The following is a 21460-nucleotide window of genomic DNA, read 5'->3' on the forward strand; positions in this document are numbered from 1 at the left end:
GTGAACTTTTGCGCCCCCGGACGGTTTTGAGTTTGGTTTGTTTACTTTTTTTTTTAGCCCTCTGGTAAGAAAAACGAGAAAAACCCATCAGGGATTGATCAATAGAGGACAACAGTGAGGGCTGCGCCGCCCGCCGCGGCGCTGGACGGAGTCGCTCCCCGCGCAGGTGAGAGCTTTTGGCGGGGCGGGAAGGAGGGAGGGGACAAGGAGAGGGATGTCTCCCTTCTCCCCGGCCCTGGGGCGGGTCGGGGGGACCTGAGTGGATGGGTCCCACGTCAGTCAGGGGCAGGGCGAGGCCGGCGGCGGGGGATGGCGTCCCCCGCCCGGTGCGGGGCTGCAGTCGTGGAGGAGCGGCGGCACCATGCGGGCGGCCGCCGGGGTAGGGCGGGAGGCACCTGCTCCCTGCGAGGGCAGGCGGGAGGGCTCCCTCCGCGGGACTGTCGCTATCTCGGCTTTGCTGCCGCTGCGACAGTCCCGCGGAGGGAGGCTCATCCAGCGCTGTTCGGTTCATCCCTTTCTTTCTAGGACGTGGTGGGCATCCTGTGCTTGGTTTCTGTGGCGGCCACGCTGGATTTCAAGTACCACCACGCCGAGGAGCTGGAGAAGTACCTGAAGGGGGTTCACGCCGAGTACCCCTCCCTCACCCACTTGCACAGCATCGGGCGATCGGTGGAAGGTAAGGCGGGGGGAGCGGAGAGGGGAGAGAAGGCTTTTTGTTTTAATTAAATTGGGACAGGTGAGGGTAAAGGTGGCTGCGGTGGCGTTTCGTGGGCGCTTGCTGGCGGCGGGGCTGCTCTAACAAATCTCTGTCAAGTTTCCTCTTCCTCTTCCTTAAGCGTGAATAACACACTCTGGCTGAAGAGTCTTCGTATGACGGGTATATCGGGGTAAAAGTTCTCCCAACACCTACATGTCTTTGAGAATTGGAAACCTCCTAAGTGGCAGTTTCAGAAAGAGGGCTGTCTTTAAGGAGTTTAAAATGTGTAGGACCCACTTGCCAAGTGCCTGTTCTACGTGGGACTGCAATGACACTGTGTTTTCTAACTTGTGGTTTTGTTAAAAATACCTTCTTTTTTGTTTGTTTGGATTTTAACTTTATCCATTATTCCAGTAAATCTGGACTGACTAGAAAAAGGATTTCAAATTCCGTACTGATACAAGGTTCTGTGCTTTAAATGAAGAATGGGACTTCAGTCTCAAACCCTACAGAAAAATGTACTGAAATCAATAATCACCTTTCTGGCCTTATATAAATATTTGATTTTGTCTCTCTATGACTGGTACTTTCTTACCATAAATTTATTGGAGGGGGAAGAATTTCTATTTTTTTTTAAAGATATTCGAAAGATTAGTGTTTTGTTAGCAAATAAAAACCACTTTAGTAGATTCCAGTTCAGGAAACTAAGTTACTTTGATAAGAGGTATAAAACTAGATAGAGAATTCCTTCTTTAGAAACATCATCTGTTCCTCTAATCCCATTTCATACCACTGGAAGGAGACAGTTGTAGCTTCTATTATCAAATCTGTGCTTGAGTTTAAAAAAAAATAAATCCGTATTCTACTTGGTAGATAATCATGATGAATGCTAGTATTTCCTTTTCCTGCTTACTTCTTTGTTTTACCATGTATATCATAGTAGACAAGGAATGTAAAGTTATTTAAACTGTGTTGGTATTGGTTTCATCAAAGGCAGAATTAGATTGGATTGTGTTATTCATGCACGCAAGAGAAGACTAGTTCCTGTGAGTATAGTTCCCTCCAGTACAAACTACCAATTACCCACATCCTCATTTTCCTACCTTAAGGGAACTTAGCTAACATTCTGATGATAGGAATAGATCCTGACTTTTCTGCCAGGAACTCTGCTGGCTTATCTTCATGCAGGTAGGAAAAAACCTTTCATCCAACCTGAGAAATTGAAACTCTGGCTTTTACATATCTAGATACGTTAAAGTTGATAACATGAAGTGTTCAACTTGTCTTTGTTCCATCAGGATGGAAACTGGAAATTCATCATCTCTTGCTTTTGACTGAGCAGTGCACTGAAACCTCATTCAGATTTTGATACATTGCCTTCTGCTTTGCCAAACTTAGTGAGAGGAGAATTGTGTGGGCTTTCCTTGTTCTGCCAACTACATGTCATGATTCATGACTCTGTGCCTGCAGTGTTTTCCTGAATGGAATAGGTGGGCAGTGGAAAGTTTTTCAGTGCCATGTAAAGCAGAATGGTAGTGAAAAATGTTCAGTGCTTCTCTTTTATCTCATTGTAAATGTTAAGAGATTTCTACCTGTGTTAAGAAATGTGCCTTCAGAGTCCCCTGGAATGTGGCAGAGGATGGTACTGAATTAGGGTCTAATTTCCTTTCATTTCTTTCAGTAAAAAAAAAAAAAAAAGTTTTATGACAACAGTGGTTATTTAATTTTGGTGAAAATGAAGTTTCTATTTTGGTCAATGGGCTGAAGTTCTATTCCTCTTTTCTCAGTTAAGCTGACACAAACAAGACTGTATGTGCATGCACTTACTTTACTAGTGTTGTCTCTGCCAATTAGCATTAAATCATGATAGCAAAATGTACTTATTTAAATTAATTTCCACTTCTCGTTATCAATAACATAAAACTGAGATCAATGCAATGTAGTAAATTGACATTCCTGATATGGAAATTCTTGATGATGAATACAAAATCCCATGGATCAAAGTAGTGTCTATAAAGCCAACAGACATAATTTTACTGTTATCATAAATGGCTACTGTTCCCATATTATTTGTTAATCTAGGGTTTACTACAATTTTATCTAATAATCTAGTATTTTATTCTACCATCTAGATTTGGATTATGAAGAATGTTTGACTACTCCGTGTGTAGACACAGAGCTCTGCCAGGGTGTAGAGTCTTCTTGCAGAATCCTACAGTTTAGGTCTGGGGCCCATCTAGTCTGAGCTCCTATTCAAAGCAAGGCCAATTTGAGAGTTAGATTATGATGCTCAGGGCCCTCTCCACTCAAGTTCTGAATATCTGCAAAGATGGAGATTCTAAAGGGTCTCTGAGTACCTGATCCAGTGGTCAACTACCTTTGTTGTGCAGATGTTTTCCTTTTTCTGATTAGGATTTCCCTTGCTATGAGTAATGTTAACTGTCCTTTTGCTGTGTGCCTCTAAAGGTTTGGCTCTGTCTCTCTGTAATGTCCCTTTATTTACTGGAAGATTGTAGTTGTATCCAGGCTAAATAAACTGACCTACCCCAGCCTCTCCTCAGACACAATGTGATCATCTCAGTGACACTCTGCTGGACTTCCTCTGATGTGATGTTGTCTCTCTTGTGTCCAAGAACTCATAGCAGGGCATGGTACTCCAGATGTAGCTTTAATAATGCTGAGTGGAGGGGAATATTAATTTCTCTCAAGATACTGGTTTCAGTTCTTGCTGATGCACCCACCCCAACACACAGACGTTTTTTTCTGCTGTGAGAACACATTAATGACTCACATTTATCTTGTCTACCTGGGCATTGATCCCACATCCTGCAGCCTCTAGGCTGCACAGCTGCCACCTAACCAATCTACAGCCTGTACAAGCATGGGGTTATTTTCTTGGGTTCATGATCCAAATGTGGTTCATTCCAGGTGCAGGGTTTTGCATTTACATTTGTCAGACTTAATGAACTTTCTTTTGAAAAGTTCCTACAACTTGCCAAGGCCCCTCTGAATGGTAGCCCTGGCCTTCCTGAAGATATTAAACAGTATCAGCTTTAGTATTGACTGTTGAGGAATGTTGCTAATGATTTGCTGTCTCTTGAACCACCAGCTGCTCAGTTCAGCCAGCCTGTGACCTTACTGTAGTCTACTCCTTTGTTCCGTATGTTCCCATCTTGTTTTCGAAGGTACTGTGAGGGTGACTAGGCACTGGAACAGGCTGCTCAGGGAAGTCATGAGGTCTCCATCCTTGGAGATATTCAGAAGCTGTCTAGACACAGTTCTGGGTGTAGCAGGCCCTGCTTGAGCAGGGGGGTTGGACCAGGTGACCTCTGAAGGTCCAATCCAACTGACCCTGTGATTCTGTTGAAAGCCTTGCTAAGGTCAAGACTAAAGAGATAGGGTGCTTTCCTCTTTCCCACTAAGTCAGTCATTTCTGCATAAAACCTAAGCAGTCAAGTATGATTTGTCATTGATAAATTTTAGGTGAAATTTACAAAGTGGATTTATTTGATGTATGTAGACAGCAATGTACGCAGAAAAAACAGTACCAAGATCCTCAATGGAACGCAAACTAAAAGAAGCTCAGTCTGTTTTGTGATGGTTTGCATCGCCATATAGAAATTCCCCTCTGACAGATTACTGGGAAGAATGTGTTTGAGACTGGCTATGGCCTGTTCAGTCTCCACGTTTGCACATTTGGAAGCTATGATATTTAATTATGCATCTTCTCTGCTAAGCTATTATCCTTAAGCAAGGGGGGAAAGGAGCTTAAAAAGATGTAGCCCATTGGCTGACAAAACTGAGTGTTATGTGTTTGATCTAATTTAGTGAGCATCCTCAAATCCTTCAAGACTCGTAGGCGATCTACATGTTTGTGAGGGACTTGATATGGTCTTAGCGGCCAGTAGGCAGAGATGTGTGATGGCCCAGAAAATATCTTAATTCTTTTATATTGTTTCAGGTGTGTTGTTGAATAAACTCATAAAAGATCTTTGGCAGGAGTTCTGTTTTCTAATACGTCCAACCTCAGAACGGCATGTGCTCTGTATAATAATAGAGGAAGCTGCAGAGCTACATCAATCTGGAGAATGTGACTTGATGTAATCATATTAACCTGTCCTGCCTAATGCCACGCCAGTGAAAAACAGACTGACTCTTCAGCAAGCAAATCTTAGAGTCCATTAGCAAAAAGAAAATATTTGATGTATGCATGTGATCTGTGGCTTTTCATTGTTCAAGATACAGTGCTCTTGTGATCCTTTGAAAAGAAAATGAAGGTGGTGGGAAGCAGACTTAAGGATTCTAACAGACCTGATGACCTTCTTAGGAGGACAAAGACAAGCAACTCTTGAAAGAGCCAAGTGACTTTCATAATAGATCCACACTCTTTAAAAACTCTTTTCAAATACTCTCTGGATTCAGATAAAGCCAATTATAGGTTGGTTTAGATCTAGATTTTCTGGAGGCCAGTCTGCATTTTTGGAATTCCAGTCAACTTGGAACAATTGTAAACATCCTTAGGCCAGATTCTCCTCACTGAGCAAAAAGTTATGTTTGGTTAAAGTACTTCTGTCTTTACCTAGTGAAGTTTCAAAGTTGGTTTCATAGATTGACATGTCTGGCAGATTCCATCATTGGAGAGTCAAAAACTAAAACAAACTGACCAGATTTAATTCTGGTTCCACCAGAAATTCTCAGAAATATCTTGCAAAAAACTGTCCTAAAGCTTATTTAGGTGAGAACTATGTGGTTTAGTCATCCTATTCTGATGCTTAGTATTCAATTGCTCTCTCTATTGCCCTTGGCCTGGCACATTCTGTCCATTAATCTTAAGCACTTTGCTAACTTTGATTTTTTTATTTTCTTTATTTTGTGAATTAGTGAATATTGCTTATTAGCATTCTGCTACCCCTGCTCTATAAGTGGAGAGGCTGAAACATGCAGGGGTGTGTGTGTATGGTTTGTGTGGGTTTTAAAGTTCCTGGAGGACTTGCCCATGGCTGAGTGCACAGATAATACTATGTACTACAGGGAGGGTGTTCTCAGTGGAGCTCCCAGCAGGCTAGATTTCCCAGTGACTCCAAAGAGGTGCCTTTGGAACTCATTATGTCTCCTTATGTCTCCTTCTTGCCTGCATTCATGGGTTTTCCTCTGTGGAAAACAGAAGGGAATGGCGCATGCCCTGGTTTCGATCTGATAAGCAGCTGTGACTTCAGCAAAAGGGCATGCTTGGGATTAGGACTCAGGCAGTGCTGGAGGAATCATGTGCCAGGTAATGCAGTTAGTAGAGAACCTAGGGAATTAACCTGTCCATGACATCATTCTGCACAAACATCAATGGAACGTGTCCCCAGGATGTGCCAGGGACCAATTTAAATCTCCTGACTCTTGTGTTACAGCATGATTGATACCTTTAGGGGTTTATGGGTGACTGTTGAACAGGGGAGTGCTAACTTCAGGTTCACTGCCCTCCAGGGAGAATATTTAATAATAGAAGACTAGGTATTGTATTTGTCTCATATATATATATTAATAGTCTGGGTATGTAGTGGAAAAATTATGTCTACCTGGGAAAAATTAGGAACTTATTTTACTTATTGTGACACAATATGGAAGAAGCCTGGGTTACTACCATCAGTAGTAAAGTGCATTGTAAATTTTATTGAATTTAAATTAAAGACACTTATATTCTGGATGTTTTTACTTTGTTTAAAATACTAGAAAACAAGTTTTATTGCTGGAGAAAACAAAGCTGAAATACGTATCCATAAAATGTTTGTATTCTATTGGAATTATTATCAGGTTAGTTTCAGGGATTCTGACACTCTGCAAAACAGAATGAGAAGGTTATATACATGCCAGTGTAGTTTGAGGTAAGTTTCTCAGCGTTACCTGTGATTAAATGTTTGTACAAACTAAATACTAGTACCAGTGTTTTTTAAAAGAATGAAATCAAATGCTATAGAGAGGATTCTTTTTGTCTGGAAAACAAACAAGTTGTTTAGAGAAAAATTCACAGGGAATGTGATGTCTTTAAAAACAATATTACAGTTATCTTTTTCCGTGGTTATGTGATGTGAGGTATATTTGTGTAGAAGTGTTACCTTCTTTTTGTTCCATTTGATTGCTGCAGATGGCTTTCCTCCTGTCTCCAATCCTTGATAATGTCTACTCTTCCCTTGCTTCCTCATCTCCCACCCCACAAATTTCCTTAGTACTGTGAATTAGGCTCATCATGCAAGCATGGTGTGTATAGATAATATAAGGTTTGAGGCTTTTCGATGCTTATTTTTAGAAACAAGAATGACTGAGACATTTTCCATTCCAAAGGCCTTGTGCAAATCATACTAAAGTCACTTGCCTCCAGTCCAGAGTTTCACGTAAAAATCATTTAAAACTTACCACGGTAGTTAAACTTTTACCCATGCTTGCCTGCTCCTCTTCTGAATTTTTTTTCCTCTAATGTACCACTTGCTCTTTTTGGTATCTTTCCTCACAACCATTTTTGTTAGTCTTTGGCAGTACTTGTGGCATATAAATGTATGTTAACAAGATTCTAGGTAGGTTTACATGTTCGTTTTATTATTGAAAAAGTTTGGCTTCGTGGATGGGCTTGATCTTAACAGCCTTGTAAACTCTATTTGCAGCATATTATGTGAGTCACTGTGATGGGAAGGGGAAAAAAAAAGAGGAGGAGTTCTGGCTCCTTCAGGGTTTGTCTAGTCAAAGCTAAATCATGACTTTAAAACCAAAAAGTATTAGCCTGGATTTTTAAAAGTTTTCAGCTATCAACTGAGCTTTGCTCTAAATCCTGTGTTTAAATAGAACTCACTGTTACTATATTAGCTTCAAATTCTAAGCTTATTTGTCCTAACTGAAGCTAAAAGTTCTTTAAAAGGTAAAATATTGTTTAATATATCATCTGACTGCATCCTCTAGCTCTTTGACTCAAGTAATGTGACACAGGTAGTTTGTGTGCAATCAGTCCTCCAATAGCCAAATACCAGTATTTTGTCTGATGATAACTAGATTAACATTGCTTTCCTGTCAGTATGACAATGCTTTTTACGCAAATAATTTATAAAAAATGTGTGGTTTGGTAAGCATCAGATGTTTAGAAAGTTGATAAGTTAAGATATTATTCTTGCAGGTGCAGTCACTGACTCTGAGCATATTTGTATTCTCTTGCAGTGGAAGCAGAATAATTTGCTTAAGTCTTCTTTATGCTTGCTGTGAATTGGTCAATCATTTTTTTCTCGCCTTCTATGTTCTCTGCTACTTAAATACACTTCTTGCAGAAAATTTTGTGGGAAAGATTTGATTTTGGTTGGTTGGGATTTTTTTAGTTTTGGTTTTTTTTCCTGGGAAATGTGGCATGTCAGACATTTCTGTCCCAGCCTAAATAAATAAATAAAGTCAAACAACTGCGTGAAGGGAACCTATCTGAGCAACATAGATCAAACATTTCTCATATATAAACTGTTATCTAGTAGTGAAATCTTTATGTTGCAACTTCAAAATGGAAAGATCTGATCTATTTAGAAATACTCCACTGTTTGTGTGAGCAGCATTTATTTAAAACCAGTCTTGCGAGGAAAAAAATCTGTCCTCCTCCTTATTTTCTACCCCTTTCTTTGTTGTTGTCTAGTTGCAGAATATATCTGTTAAGCTTTTCTTCAGAGATATAAAGATCTTAAGCCTGCAGCCATCCTGTTTCCCATCAGCAAGGCTTTACAGCTTTCCATGTTTGTTTAGAAGTAGAGAGAATTGACAACTGGATATTGTAATTCACACCAGTGAAGTTAGCAATGCTCTGGAGTTTGTGTGACAGAATCAGCGATTGCAGCTGGGGGATGCAGTTAGATTCTTGTCTGTTGCCATATCCTTTTCTGGTGTTGAGAAAGTAAGTATGTAAGAGATTCTGTGTTTGGGACATTTGATTGCTTGTTTTTAAACCAGCTAAAAGACAAATCTTAGGATACTAACAGTGATACACAATGGATGTAAATTAATGTTTTCCCCCCCTCACTCCTTGTAGGATTCTGTGTTTTGGAGCACAGTGCATAAATTTTTAGCCATGTAAATGAAGTATGATCGTGATCACAAACTTACTTATAGAAATTAAACTCTTATCCTATGCCTCGGTTTGACCCAGCTGGTGAATGTCTGCATTCTCCTTCTAGCTTGAGGAGAGTGCAGTAACACATCCCTCCTACCTCCCTTCAGAGGATGAGGCTTTCTAGTAGAATAGTGTTTCTAGTAGCTCTCTATTCACTTCCCACAAAAGGAGAAGAACATCCCTTCTGAATGGCGTTTCTGCCTAGGACCTCTGGCTCTAGATCCTTGGAGCTACCAGTGTTGCTTGTTCTCAGGGCTACCCAATTAATTTACTATGGTATGGCATATTGGGTTCAGCTAGTTCACATATGTACATGGAGACCTACTTATAATACATTAATTAGTTGATAGGCAAGATGTGCCTTCTTACCCTGAAGCGTTTGTTCATTAGACAATTGTTCTCTGCATGATTTTGCATGAGAGAGATTTTTCTTTGAATGAAATCTGGATGTGCATGTGACTTCTGAACTTTCCGAAAGTTCTGCTTCCTGAACTTTTTATTAATTAGAAGATTAATTTTATGAACTACAGAAGCAAATAATGCATAGGACTGGCTCTAGGTCTCTTCGCCTCCCAGCTGAGAGAATACCCTCCCTATAAACTGTTCCACTTCTGGTACAGTCACTCTTATAAGCTATGCACTGGCTCAGATGTGAGAAAGAGGTTAGAGGATGTTTCTAAGCAGATGATTCTGCAGTTTGAGATCTCGGACTTACTTGTTGTTATGGGAAAGGTCAGACCATGGCAGTTAGAGTTATTTAATTAAATGACTGTAGCTGCTATGTAGCATGCTGAGCTCACAGTGGATTTAGGACAGTTGAATTACATTTCCTCTTTGTCCCTAGTCAATGTTTTCTGCATCAATGGGTCTTGCAGTTACATGGGGCATTTAAACAGAGCTTGAGCACTTATCCTAAAGCTAAAATAAAAGTTTACTATGTTCTCAGTAAGAAATATAGTCCTACTGTATCAGTTTGAAAGTCTAGTCTGGTTCAGTATCCTTTTTTTCCAAAGAACAGCTAGAGAAAATTCTAGGAATAAGGCAGGCACTTCCCTGGTATGCACTTCTAGCAATGTGCAGCGTGGATGTTTCCAACAAAGCATATTTCCTGATTGAGGTACCTAAAATAGGTCAAAGTACAAAACGTACTTTGATACATAACTTCATTATACTGATCTCAAAATCCCAAGAAGAAATAAACACCATGAGAACATGCTTGTTCAAGAGACTAATGGTTGACTTCCTCTGTTTTTAGGTAGTAACACTACCTAAATTTAGTTGTTGCCTCGTGTCTTTGTTACTTTTTCTAAAAGCCAGTCACTAATATTTCTACAGAGACATTTTGCTATCTGTTTTGAGAGAGAAACGGAAAGCAACTGGTCAAGCTAATGTAGTTTGTTAGTTAACTAAGACAGAAATAGATGAATGTGACAGAGACTGGATAATTTTTAAAAAGTCTGTCCTCTGTTTTTTCCCCCTTCCAGCAGGTTGAAAAAAATTAGTGGGGAAGGGGGAAGCTACTCACTGTCTAAATATATAGGATTCTGCTTGCCAACGTTGAGATGCGCATTGTTTTGAGCTTCCTATTTGTGGGGCATAGCAAGTCTCTTAATGAGGCACTGCAATGCACTGAAACCCTCAAAGTGCTCTAGTAACTTCTCAACCATATATGAGCAACAACCTGTAGCTGGTTTTCTACTCCCTCTCTTGCCTTTACATGGCTGAAGTAGTTTTGACCTCCTCTGCCTCTGGTGGCAAAAGGGTAGACCAAAAAACCTCTTGAATTGGGATAAATCGCAATTGAAAACAAACGACCACCCTTCTTGTGCCTGGCTCGTGTTATAAGCAATCACTTTATTCATGATGGTCCAATGGTACAACTGTGAATGGGTAAGATTTATTTGTTTTATTATACAATAGCTTTCCTGAAAATTACTAGATGCCTACCAGTTTCACAGCTGTCTCAGAAAATAAAGTACACATTTTTAGAACTAGGTTTAAAAACCCTGTGGTAATGGAAACAAGAGCGAAAAGGAAAAATAATCTGTTTGGTTTCTGGGAGTAAATATGAAACCAGTCAGTGTAAACAGGGGGGAAAGCCTGTTCAGACTAATTCTATGTGTCTATTCTGTGTATCTGTGGTGTTCTCATCTTCTTTGTGAGCAATACTGGATAAGGTTAGTATATATTAATTTGAAAACAGTATTCCCTCTGTCTTGTTTTTGTTTGGCTTTTACAAATTTATTTTTATTTCTTCATTTTTGTTCAAATAATCTATAAGGTGCTATTGTAGAGACTGTTCTCTACATTAGCAATTTTTCATAGTTTTGTGTATAAAAATTTCATAATTTTGTGCTCAGCTTGATTATGAAAACTGGAAATGGTACAGTGATGAGTCATATGTACCTAGGACAGAAAGAGTTGCTGTTCTCATAAGATACAAGTCCTGTGAAAGTGTCCAAAGCAGCTATGGATGTCCTAATCAACAAAAGATTTGTAAACTTTTAGGAAGATAAGCAAGCATGTGAACCATGAACTCTTTTGACTCCCTTCCCTTCTCAAGTGCTTTGGATACAAATAAACAGTGTCTGGTGTTTTTTTAAAGAGTCCCTGGTTATTCCAACAGTTCTGCTTATAAGGAGCTGACTCTAAATTGGATTGGCTGGTATAATCTCTGGGAGTAGATAGGGGCTTATTGAACAGTGGGAAATTGTTACTTTTATTTACTTTTTGCCTTGGGAGAAAGAGCTTTATGTCTGTAATAATACTTCTGGTCTCTTCCCACGTATTCCTTAAGCAGTGGCTTAATGTTACCTTGAGTTCTTTTGGCTTTTTTCTGCTTATCTAAGCACCATGCTGAATATTGCCACATTTGCCTGGTTGACGTATGTGATGGATCTGTATCTTTTTAATCCTTTCAAATACCTTGAAAACTTTCTTATACTTAAAGTGTCCTAGCTCTTCTTGGGATATCAACTTTGTTCATTACTAATGTCAATGCTACTATAGGCCAAATCTTTAGATAATCCATTCTGTCTCAGTGGACCATGATAACATGGTACAGTGAAACTGAGGATAAATGCTCAAAAGAATCTGATGTACTACAGTTGTTCATATAGATGTTTGTCTGATCCCAGGTTCGAGTGTGTAGCTTATATTGAGAAGGCTTTGCTCAAAAATCTGGCTGGATTAAACTGACAAATAATGTACTGGTACCTCAAATTCTGTTCGAATCTGAAACAAACCATGTGTGCTGTTGGGCAGTCCCCTTGCAGAAAACAAGTTCCAAAATGGCTTTAGATTTTCTGTCCTGAATCGATGATGACAAATCAGTCTGCCTCAGGGCATGGATGCTGCTGGTACTTGCTTAGCAAAAGGGAATTACTCCTGAAGTCCTCCATTAGCTGTGCTAGCGTTTTGCTGGAAGACAGTGTTGCCCTGCTGTTATCAAGGAGAAGCAAACACTTTCTGTTGAAGCTTGGAAGTACAGGAGAATTTAATGTCTCTATTTCCATCTTCTTGCCTATGTGTGTGCACATAGGAAGCAATTGTATGCCTATGTTACATGTTGGCAGTACTGAGCTCTGCAGGGAACACAAGTACAGATCAGAAAAATTAAAAGGCAAATAATGGTTTTTGTTAGCAAGGGAAAAGATTTACTGTGATTGTGATTTAGAAGTTATAAGTGATAAAGCCGGGATTGATTTTTTTTTTTTTTCCCTCTTCCTGCAAGATAAGGAATTTTTGTTGTTTTAATGAACATAGTTTGACTTAATCTCAGAAAATAGATGTCAGATGCAACTGGGAAGATACTCTGATACAGTTCTGCAGCAAAAAGAAAACTGTAAAATGCCTTAGTATCTTGCATGGTAACAATGAACATAGATTTACACTAGTGTTACAGGTAGCAAGTGAGGGTGGAGTATCACAACACACAGCAGAATGTATTGCCAAATGCAGTTAGGGAAATGTTTTCAATATTAGTATGCATAGTTAAAGTGGATTAAAGAGTGTATGAGAGATTATGTGGGAATTGTGGTATATCTACAGAAGAATTTATCAAGGAGTGACTCTCATGCCATCCCATCTCCCCACGATATTTTTGCATAAGTAGTGCAGATTCTAGTTATTTGCATTGTTTCTCCTGTCAAACCATAATTATGTAGAGGTTGCTTTTGCAGTGGAAGCTGTTGTAAAAATCAGCTGGTGTGTTTTTATTTCACTGCTGTTACTTGGTGTTCTCATCATAGAATCTAGGCTGAAGCTCTTCTATTTATACTGGAATTGAGCAGGATTGACCCAAGCTATGCCTAAGGCATAGCCACCACCCTCTCATCTTCTCATTGAATAGAATCTTGTCTGTCTTATCCCCCCTTCTTATTTGCAGTGCTTTGGTGGTGTACTTTGGGGATCACAAACATTTTAAAAGTTTGTGTGAAGCACAATAGAATGAAGGCCTGATAGTGTGAGTTCTCAGGGCTGCTGAAATATCAATAGCCAGTGACAATCTGAAGAATAATGACAAAGCTTTTAAGTTCTTTGAACTTTTTATTTTACATCTTCTTTTCTTAATTCTAAAGTGACCTTCCCTACAGCTTAGGGTCCCGTCTTTCTGGATAGTATGCAGACCACCCTGATAATATGCCACTTGGCCTGTAGAGTTTGTTACCGAATGTGGCATAAGTAAGGGTAAAAATTAGTAAGTTTTAAGGAAGAGGATGTGAAATAGAAAGCAAAGTAAATTGTTGTGTCTTGTATGTAATCTGGAAAGTATGTTTTTTTGAGGTTGTTAGTTTGATTAGTTATAATGTCATGTTGTCTTTTTTTCATAATCTAGCTTTATGTACTTTTTGTAGGTAACACAGATGGATGCAAGTAGATTCATATCTGAGGCCTGGACCTAAACTCTAAACCCTCAATTTTCTAGCCACTATCAGAGCAATTTTTGTGTGAGCTATGTTCAGAACTATAGATCTAGAGCCAGAGTAAACTCTTTTTGACACTGTTTCGCACAGCCTTCTCCTGGACAAACTGGCAAGATTCAGGTTGGATAGGTGGCCTGTGAGATAGCTAGGAAACTGGTTAACAGACCAGAGTGATTGGTGGTTTTTACTCAGGCAGGTAGCCTGTCACAAATGGTGACTCACAGGGGTCATAGTGGACCCTACACTGTTTAATATCTTCATAAGTGATCTGGATGATGGAACTGAGCTGTCAACATGCTTGCTGATGACACCAATCTGGGTGGTGAGGTGGACAATTTAGAAGGGTAGAGAGACCTGGATAGGCTGGAAGGGTGGGCTATCAAGAACTTTATGAATATTAACAGTGACAAATGAAAAATCCTGCACCTGGGACAGAATACCAAAACATGCAGTACAAGTGAGATCTGCGTGGCCAGGGAGCAGCCTTGCTGGAAGGGACCTGGGGGCCTGATGAACAACAAGCTGAACATGAGTCAGCAGTGTGCTCCTGCAGTGATGAAGGTAAATCAGATACTGGGCTGCATCCACAGGGACATTACTAGCTGAGATGGAAATGTGATCATCCCACTCTGCTCAGTGCTTGTGAGGCTGCACTTGGAGTGCTGTGTCCAATTCTGGCCTCCACAATTCAAAAAAGATGTGGACAGACTGGAGAGGATCCAAAAGAAGACTACAAAGATGATCAAAGGGCTGGAGAATCTGCCCTGTGAGAAAGGATTGAAGGAGGCTCATCTTCCTGGAGAAGAAAATGCTTGGGGGGAACTTCATCATAGGATTCTAGTGTTTCAAGGGTGGTACAAAGAGGATGGAGCCTCTCTCTTCACAAGGAGCCATGTGGAAAAAAACGAGGGGCAACAGATACAAGTTGCACTGGAAGAGGTTTAATCTCAATATGAGAAAGAAATTTTTTAGAGCAAGAACAATCGTTCACTGGAACAACTTCCCCAGAGATGAGGTAGAGTCCTTATCACTGGAGGTTTTAAAGATGCAATTGAACAGTGCTCAATTGATTTTTATCTAGATTCCCTTTCCCATGTAAGGTTGGACCAGATGATCTTTTGAGGTCCCTTCCAACCTTGGCTGTTCAATAATTCTGAGATTGTTTCTACAAGTAAATTGTTTTGTGATCTTGCATTCTCATGAGTGTCAATCTCTCTTCCCCTCCTCTCTGTCCTGCTCCTTTCAAGGCAGGACTGCCTCAACATGGATCATCATTACTGCAGTTCCTTCCCATGAAGCCAGTGGCCAACACATGGCCAACCCAGGAGGACTGTAATGAGATTATTGTTTTTTCTTGGTCAAAGTGGTCCTCCCAGCAAACTTTTGAATCAGTAGCCTAGCCTGACTGGTACTGACAGTGGGTCGGGGGCACTTCATTTCCTACCCATGAATTTCTTTGAAATGACAAGTTTTTCATAAATGAAGCTGTAAAGAACCAAGTGAAGAAAAGTAGAAATAAAACTCAGAACACAATCCGAACTCCAACATCTACACGTTGATTTGGTTTCTTTTTCACTAGATCTGGAGATCAGTTTCACTTCCCCGTTTTAATTACTAGTTTTTGTAGGTCTCTTTAGAATACTGATACTATGCTGTGAACTGTGGCAATGCTAGGAAACATTTTGAAAAGTTAAAAAGACTGCTCATTCTACTAGAAACTGTGTGGTCTGGCTCTGTTCCAAAACAAATCTTGTTACTTGTCCTGAGACACACAGTTAGAAACATACGTTTGTCTTGATTACTCAAAATATAGTTTACTAATTAGTTGATGTCAGTTCTAGTTTGGCAATTTGGCAGTGAGGAATGGGTTTTTTTAATATGTTCAGTTGATTCAGAGCATGAGAGGAAGCTTAGTTGTTCACCTCAGGTACAAACCCAGAGTTATCTAGGCTTTACTGATTAAAGGAAACCATCCATATGCTGAATCTTTTTATATGTAGTTAATTACTACCATATGGAAAGAAATCTTACATCATTCCTCATAGGTACACTATCCAGTACTGCAGGCTGAGCAGACCTAGGAATTTATTTTAATTGTTAGTGGGAGGTTTAATACCTCTTACAAACTGGAAATGCCAGGAAATAATTGGTATCTCAGTTCATGGGAGTGTTTATCATTTAGATGGCCCTCACACACACTATAAACAGTCTAAATACTAATGCTGGAAAGACCAATTTACATTTAGTCTATACTTAGCTCTTCCTTGTGTTTCCCATGAGGGCAATTTCACAGTGAGAGCAGCAGGAATGAGCACTGCTCATGGCAAGCCATTAGAAGTACTTTTTTAAAATTTGAAAACAGAACAAAATATTATTTGTAAAAAGTCTCAAATGATGGAAACATCTAGAGCATTTTACTTGTACTTGGACTCTTATTGCTTGAGTGTGTACATAGTACTGAATTGGTGCTAGCACTGTTATGGGGAAGTGGCTATAAAATGTCACGCTGTCCTGCATTAGTTCACGAGCTACTCCAAGAAGTCTGTAGCAGTGGATGAGGATGTTGTCATTGCTGGTGGCTGGATTTGAAATAGCCTTTGTGATCTGCTTCCTTGCAAATAAAACCAGGGGCTAATCTTAACGTCTGGTTATTGGTGAGATAAGATGCTTTGTGTTCTAGAGACTACAACATTGCTGGGTTGCTGTGATCAATTGGTTATTTTATATATTATGATAATAATTATGTACAGAAAGGTAATATAAATGTAGTAAATATATTGGTTAATTTAGTGCAGGCTCAGGACATTAAATCATCTCACCTTCTAAGTCACTGCTTTTTGCTTGTGCAGGAAACTGTCAAGGATTTGAGGAAAGTAATGCTTTTAATTGGCACTTGCTCTGAAAAGTCTTTTTACGTGTAATTCACTAAACTTGTTGGCTCTGAGATATTTTGAAACCCTGTGTGCTTGATACTCATGCTGATAATGGGCAGTTTCAGACCTGAATGAATTTATAATCTTATTGAAGGCATAGGTTTCCTCTGTAGGAAACCTTGTGTGTTACAATTTAGCTGTAACACAATTTACAGTTTATCTGGGGGAGAACAGGGACCATCAGGTCTCCAATGTAAGTCCTTTGTTACATTAATCTGATAATTCCACTACTGACTTTTAGATGTTGGATGTGCTCTTGGGCACTGCAGCTCGGTCTGATGAACCCCTCACTAGGGAAGCTGCACATTTGGGTTCGCAGAAGTCAGCTCTAGGTTTGGAGTGTGGTGAGAAGGCTGCAGTCTCAACTGTAAGCAGGTTTGTTCTGCTTGGGGCAGCAGTCCACATGGCAACTGACATGCTGGAACCAAGGAGGGATGTCTGAAATTTCCTTCCAGTAGAGGGAATGGGAGCTGGGAGGAATGGCTTAGAGGGCATATGGACAAAGACTCATAGGAGCACTCTGGAAGGCCTTCCTTGGTAATTCTTTGCACGATACAACCATGGAGAGAAGGACACATTGCAGAGATGGAAATTAAATTGAGATTGTTGTCCATGCTTGATTATGACTAACAGTAGCATATGTTTTTCACAACTAGATTGTTTTCAGTTCCAAATATATACTACTGCAGCAAAACTTGTCATGTGTTTTCACAGAATTGCAGAATAGTTGAGGCTGGAGGGGACCTGTAGAGGTTTTGGAGGGGAGAAGGACTAGGGTGGTAGGGATTAGATGTTCTCTTGCTCTCCTTTTTGAAGCAGGATGTGCTTGAAAGATAGTATCTCTGGGTTCTCCACTCTGTAACTTGTCTAAGCTTACAGAAGTCAAGCTTTTGTCTTTTTTTTTTTTTTTTTTTTTTTTTTATGTAGCAGTGGCTCTGCATGCAACAAAGCCAAACAACTAGATTCCTTGCCAGATCACTTACCACAAAATTATTTTTAAAAATATGGATTGCTTTCTCACATTGTCCTTTAATGAAAGAGTCAGTAGCAGCACCTCACAGCTTCGTGCATAGCATATGGTTACAAGGGTTGAACACTAATGTCTTCTAGAGTAACCATAAAATCAGGGGATCCTGTGATCACTCCTTGTTGAATCTGTCAGCTCTCAGTGCTGTCTCCCAAGCTGAGACTGATTCAACCTGTTAAGTAAGAATTTAGTTTGGGAACCACTGTCTTCAGTTTTACCTCTTATAATTGTTTCTGTGCATCTTGCAGTGTTCTTTCAGTCCTCTGCAATTTTTTTCTCCCATTCCTGAAGCCATGACCCTTGTGGTATAACTGCTGTGAGTCACACAGCTGGAAAAGAAAACAAGAGTGCTGTGACATGTGCGTGACCATGGAGGTCGTGGGTTGAGGAATGGGAAATTTATATGCTCCAGAGCTTGTTTACTGCAGATTTGATGATCCACAAAGATTTACAAAGTAATGATTTTTATAGTACTGCCTATAGCAGCACCTATGTTCTTCTTTCTTGTAAGTAACAGTGATGGCTGGACTCAGACAGCTCACGGGTCCCAGCTAGCCCTGTGTGAGAGCTGGGGACAGGTAGCATGCATGAAAGCTCTGGGCATTAGCAATCTATAGGCTATGACTGCTATTATCAAAGAACTGGTCCAGTTTCATTGCTGCCATCTACTGCAACTTGAGTTTTCCACCTTAATGAACAGACCAGTGGGAAGCAGAGTTTTGCAGATGAGGTCTGAAATGCCACAGTATTGCTAAAAATAATAACAAAAATTGCCCCCCCCACTGAGGACTTCCAAAATGTATGTATGTTTGTTTATTTTTTTACTTAAAAGTTCAGCTTCCTGTGCAGCATTAGTGGTCTTAACTAATACTCTTTCTGTAGCTCTTAATTTCTTCCCTGCTGATATATTTGGAATATGTCTCTGATACAGCTCTTCCTGGTACCTCCTGTTTTCTGAGCAGTAATGCATGAATGTGTTTAGCTTTTTTGTGTTATCTTTAGTACAAAAACAGATATTCTTTCTTTGTGATAATGAAGACTGCTATATATACTTCAGAAAAGCCTTATAGTGTAATATTTTGGGGGGAAGAGTGATCTTGTTTGCTAAATTTGATTTGAAAAATGTTTATTACAAAAAAAAGCCTTCTTTTCTAGTACTGGCTAAATGCTGTAGAAATTGCAGTGTTCACTACATACTTGGTCAGAAGGCAAAGTGTATTTGTTCCTATAGCTAATATGGCATATATTCGTAGAATAAAAGCACTTCACAGTCTGCTTGGATATGTTATATGTAGGACTGACTGGGCACCAATGAAATATGAGAAATTGTATGGTGGCCTTAATGACCAATTCTTTTTATTCTTTTTCTTCTAAGGTTTGTATGATTTTATACTTGTTTAAAAAATGTCTTTTCCCCTTCCCCTCTTAAAGGTAGAGACCTGTGGGTTCTTGTTCTGGGAAGGTTTCCAACCCATCATAAGATTGGCATTCCAGAGTTCAAGTATGTTGCTAATATGCATGGGGATGAGGTACGTTTCCATTTTTGCAATGTCATTTATACCAAATACACTTATCAGGGGTTTAGAGTGAACTTTTCTCTGGCATGTGCTACTTATTATTGAGGTATGTCATAACTCAAAGAGGACATAATATGCGTGTATTTCTTGAGGAATTTTAGGAATAAAGTTCCCTTGTTTTGGTGGAAAGGCTTTAGCAGACCTGACATCATAGTGAAGAGTCCTACAATCCTACACCCAAGACATCTCTTAAGTAGAGAGCTTTGTCTTCTCCAAGTGATAAAACCCAGAGGCTTTAACTTTCCTGTCAGTGAGTCAGATTCAGTAGTTTGCTTGTACATTATTATTGCCTAGGCATGGAATAGGACTGATAGATCTCTTCAAATCCATCGTAAGATTAAATAATAATTACTGTGAAGCATCAAATTATTTATTTTAGGAAGAAAATTTATCTTGGAAACCTTAAGCTAGGAACACCTAAATTCACCTGAGCTAACACAGTGAATACAAAACAAAAAGCAATTCCAAAGCAAATAACTTGCTCTGGGAAGAATGCCCACTTAGTAATGATAAATAAGAGAATGGTGATTATCAGCATTCCTGTTGCAGTACATGAATCTGGATCAGAAAGAATCAAAGCTTCACTCTCCTCTATAGTACTTTCTTGCTTTCTACTTCCCTTATTCTTTAGCTTTACCTGCTTATATTAGTCATGTTCAGGATAAGTTTAAACTACTCAATATGTTTTTATGCAGTCTTCATGTGAGGGTTAAATAATTTAACAGGAGTGTGTGTGTATGTATGTGTATATGTATATATATATATATATACTAGTCTGTGAATTCCCAAAACTAGGAAAAATATGTGTAGTAGGAAGTGCATCCTGTGTAAAGGGCAATGTATTACAAGTTATTACTATTAACAATACTGTATGGGAGCACTCGCACGCCTACAGGCACTTATGATGTTTTGTGCCAAGAATTTTCCCCAAGTCAGACTAGTTTCACCTTGTTTGACAGTGGCTATGCTAAAAGTGCTGCTGGAAATTTGACTGATTTGGAATTTAACTCTGTGTGGGAAGAAGCTGATTCATGGTTTCAAACGTGTTGCTGGACAGGGTTTGCAGCTCCTGAAACCTGTTTTGTGTCAGCAGGGGAGTATATGGTGCCTAGGAACTGAGGGTCCATATGACAATCCCTGATGAAGGGAATGGCAAACCTATGGCTATAGATCACTTAGCTTTGATGGGAAGGAGGTGGAGAACAAGATATGATGTCATCCAGAACGGCATGACTGTCGTATCCAATGTTGCTGCACTGCAAAAGGCCACATATATTGAAGCCTCCACAGTGAAACACCCGTGCCATTATCACTGCCCAGCTGGATACACACAAGGAGCTCTGAACATAGGAACAAGCACCATTTGCGTGTGCATAGGGTTGAGAGTTGCTGCAGATTGGCAACTCAGATCACTGCCTAGGATCTAAGTGTTTTTATTGTCTTCATGAGGAAATGAGGCAAGATTTTGTTTTAAAGTCAGACACAGTGCCAGACAGTCTGAGCAGGGTTGATCCTTGAGATGCCTGGGTACCATATAGTATGTGGCATGCTACATTCTCTCTTGTTCACTAGACCAAGCATGTACCTAGGGAACATTCTGGAAATAGAGCTATTCTTCCTTTCAGGCCCTCATGACAATCTTTGCCTAATGGTTTTTTTTTTGTGTGTGTACATATAATGCACAGTTGGTGTTTGTTTTTTATCTGATTGTAAATGTATTTCAGATGTCAGGAAATGAATTCCTCATATAGAGAGGCATTGGAGAATTTGATTTTTTTTTTTCCCTAATCTAAGATTCTGCCGGATAGTCACTGAGGATAGATTCGACTACCCCCTCAATATACTAAGCAGATAAGTTTTGTATGACAATTGTATGACAAGCTTCAATTTGTGTGCCAGAGTCTTTCATAAATTCAAATTGTGGGATTGTGGCTTCATTGATCCAGTCAGATTTTTTTGTGCTTTAGTGACGCTTTCCAAAAATGATACAAAATGAGAAAAGTTCTGTTCTCGGGTGTTGTTTGGTCATGCTGCCCTTCTAACCTGTCATGGTCACACAAATGACACTTAACTTTGAGTTAGCTGGCCAGCTGCTCCTAAAACATAAAAGTTGGGAAGGATCCTGAATTGCATGTGTGTGGGCTGTTCACACATGCTTCTGAAAGAAAATCTAGGTTATTTG

At 39.7% G+C, this 21460-nt stretch overlaps 1 protein-coding gene across 1 annotated transcript in view; it reads left to right on the forward strand.

Moving 5' to 3' along the window:
- Nucleotides 1-294: 294 nt before the first annotated feature.
- The window catches only part of CPM (carboxypeptidase M), a 33979-nt gene continuing 12813 nt past the window's right edge, over nt 295-21460 (forward strand). The window contains exons 1-3 of the mRNA XM_051795829.1: nt 295-379; nt 526-676; nt 19133-19230. Coding sequence (XP_051651789.1) covers nt 362-379; nt 526-676; nt 19133-19230 — 267 coding nt within the window. The 5' untranslated portion in view covers nt 295-361. The remainder of the gene's footprint in view (nt 380-525; nt 677-19132; nt 19231-21460) is intronic.

Source organism: Manacus candei, unplaced genomic scaffold, assembly GCF_025592945.1.
Source record: "Manacus candei isolate 608988 ecotype Guabito, Panama unplaced genomic scaffold, ASM2559294v1 h1tg000043l, whole genome shotgun sequence".
NCBI lineage: Eukaryota > Metazoa > Chordata > Aves > Passeriformes > Pipridae > Manacus > Manacus candei.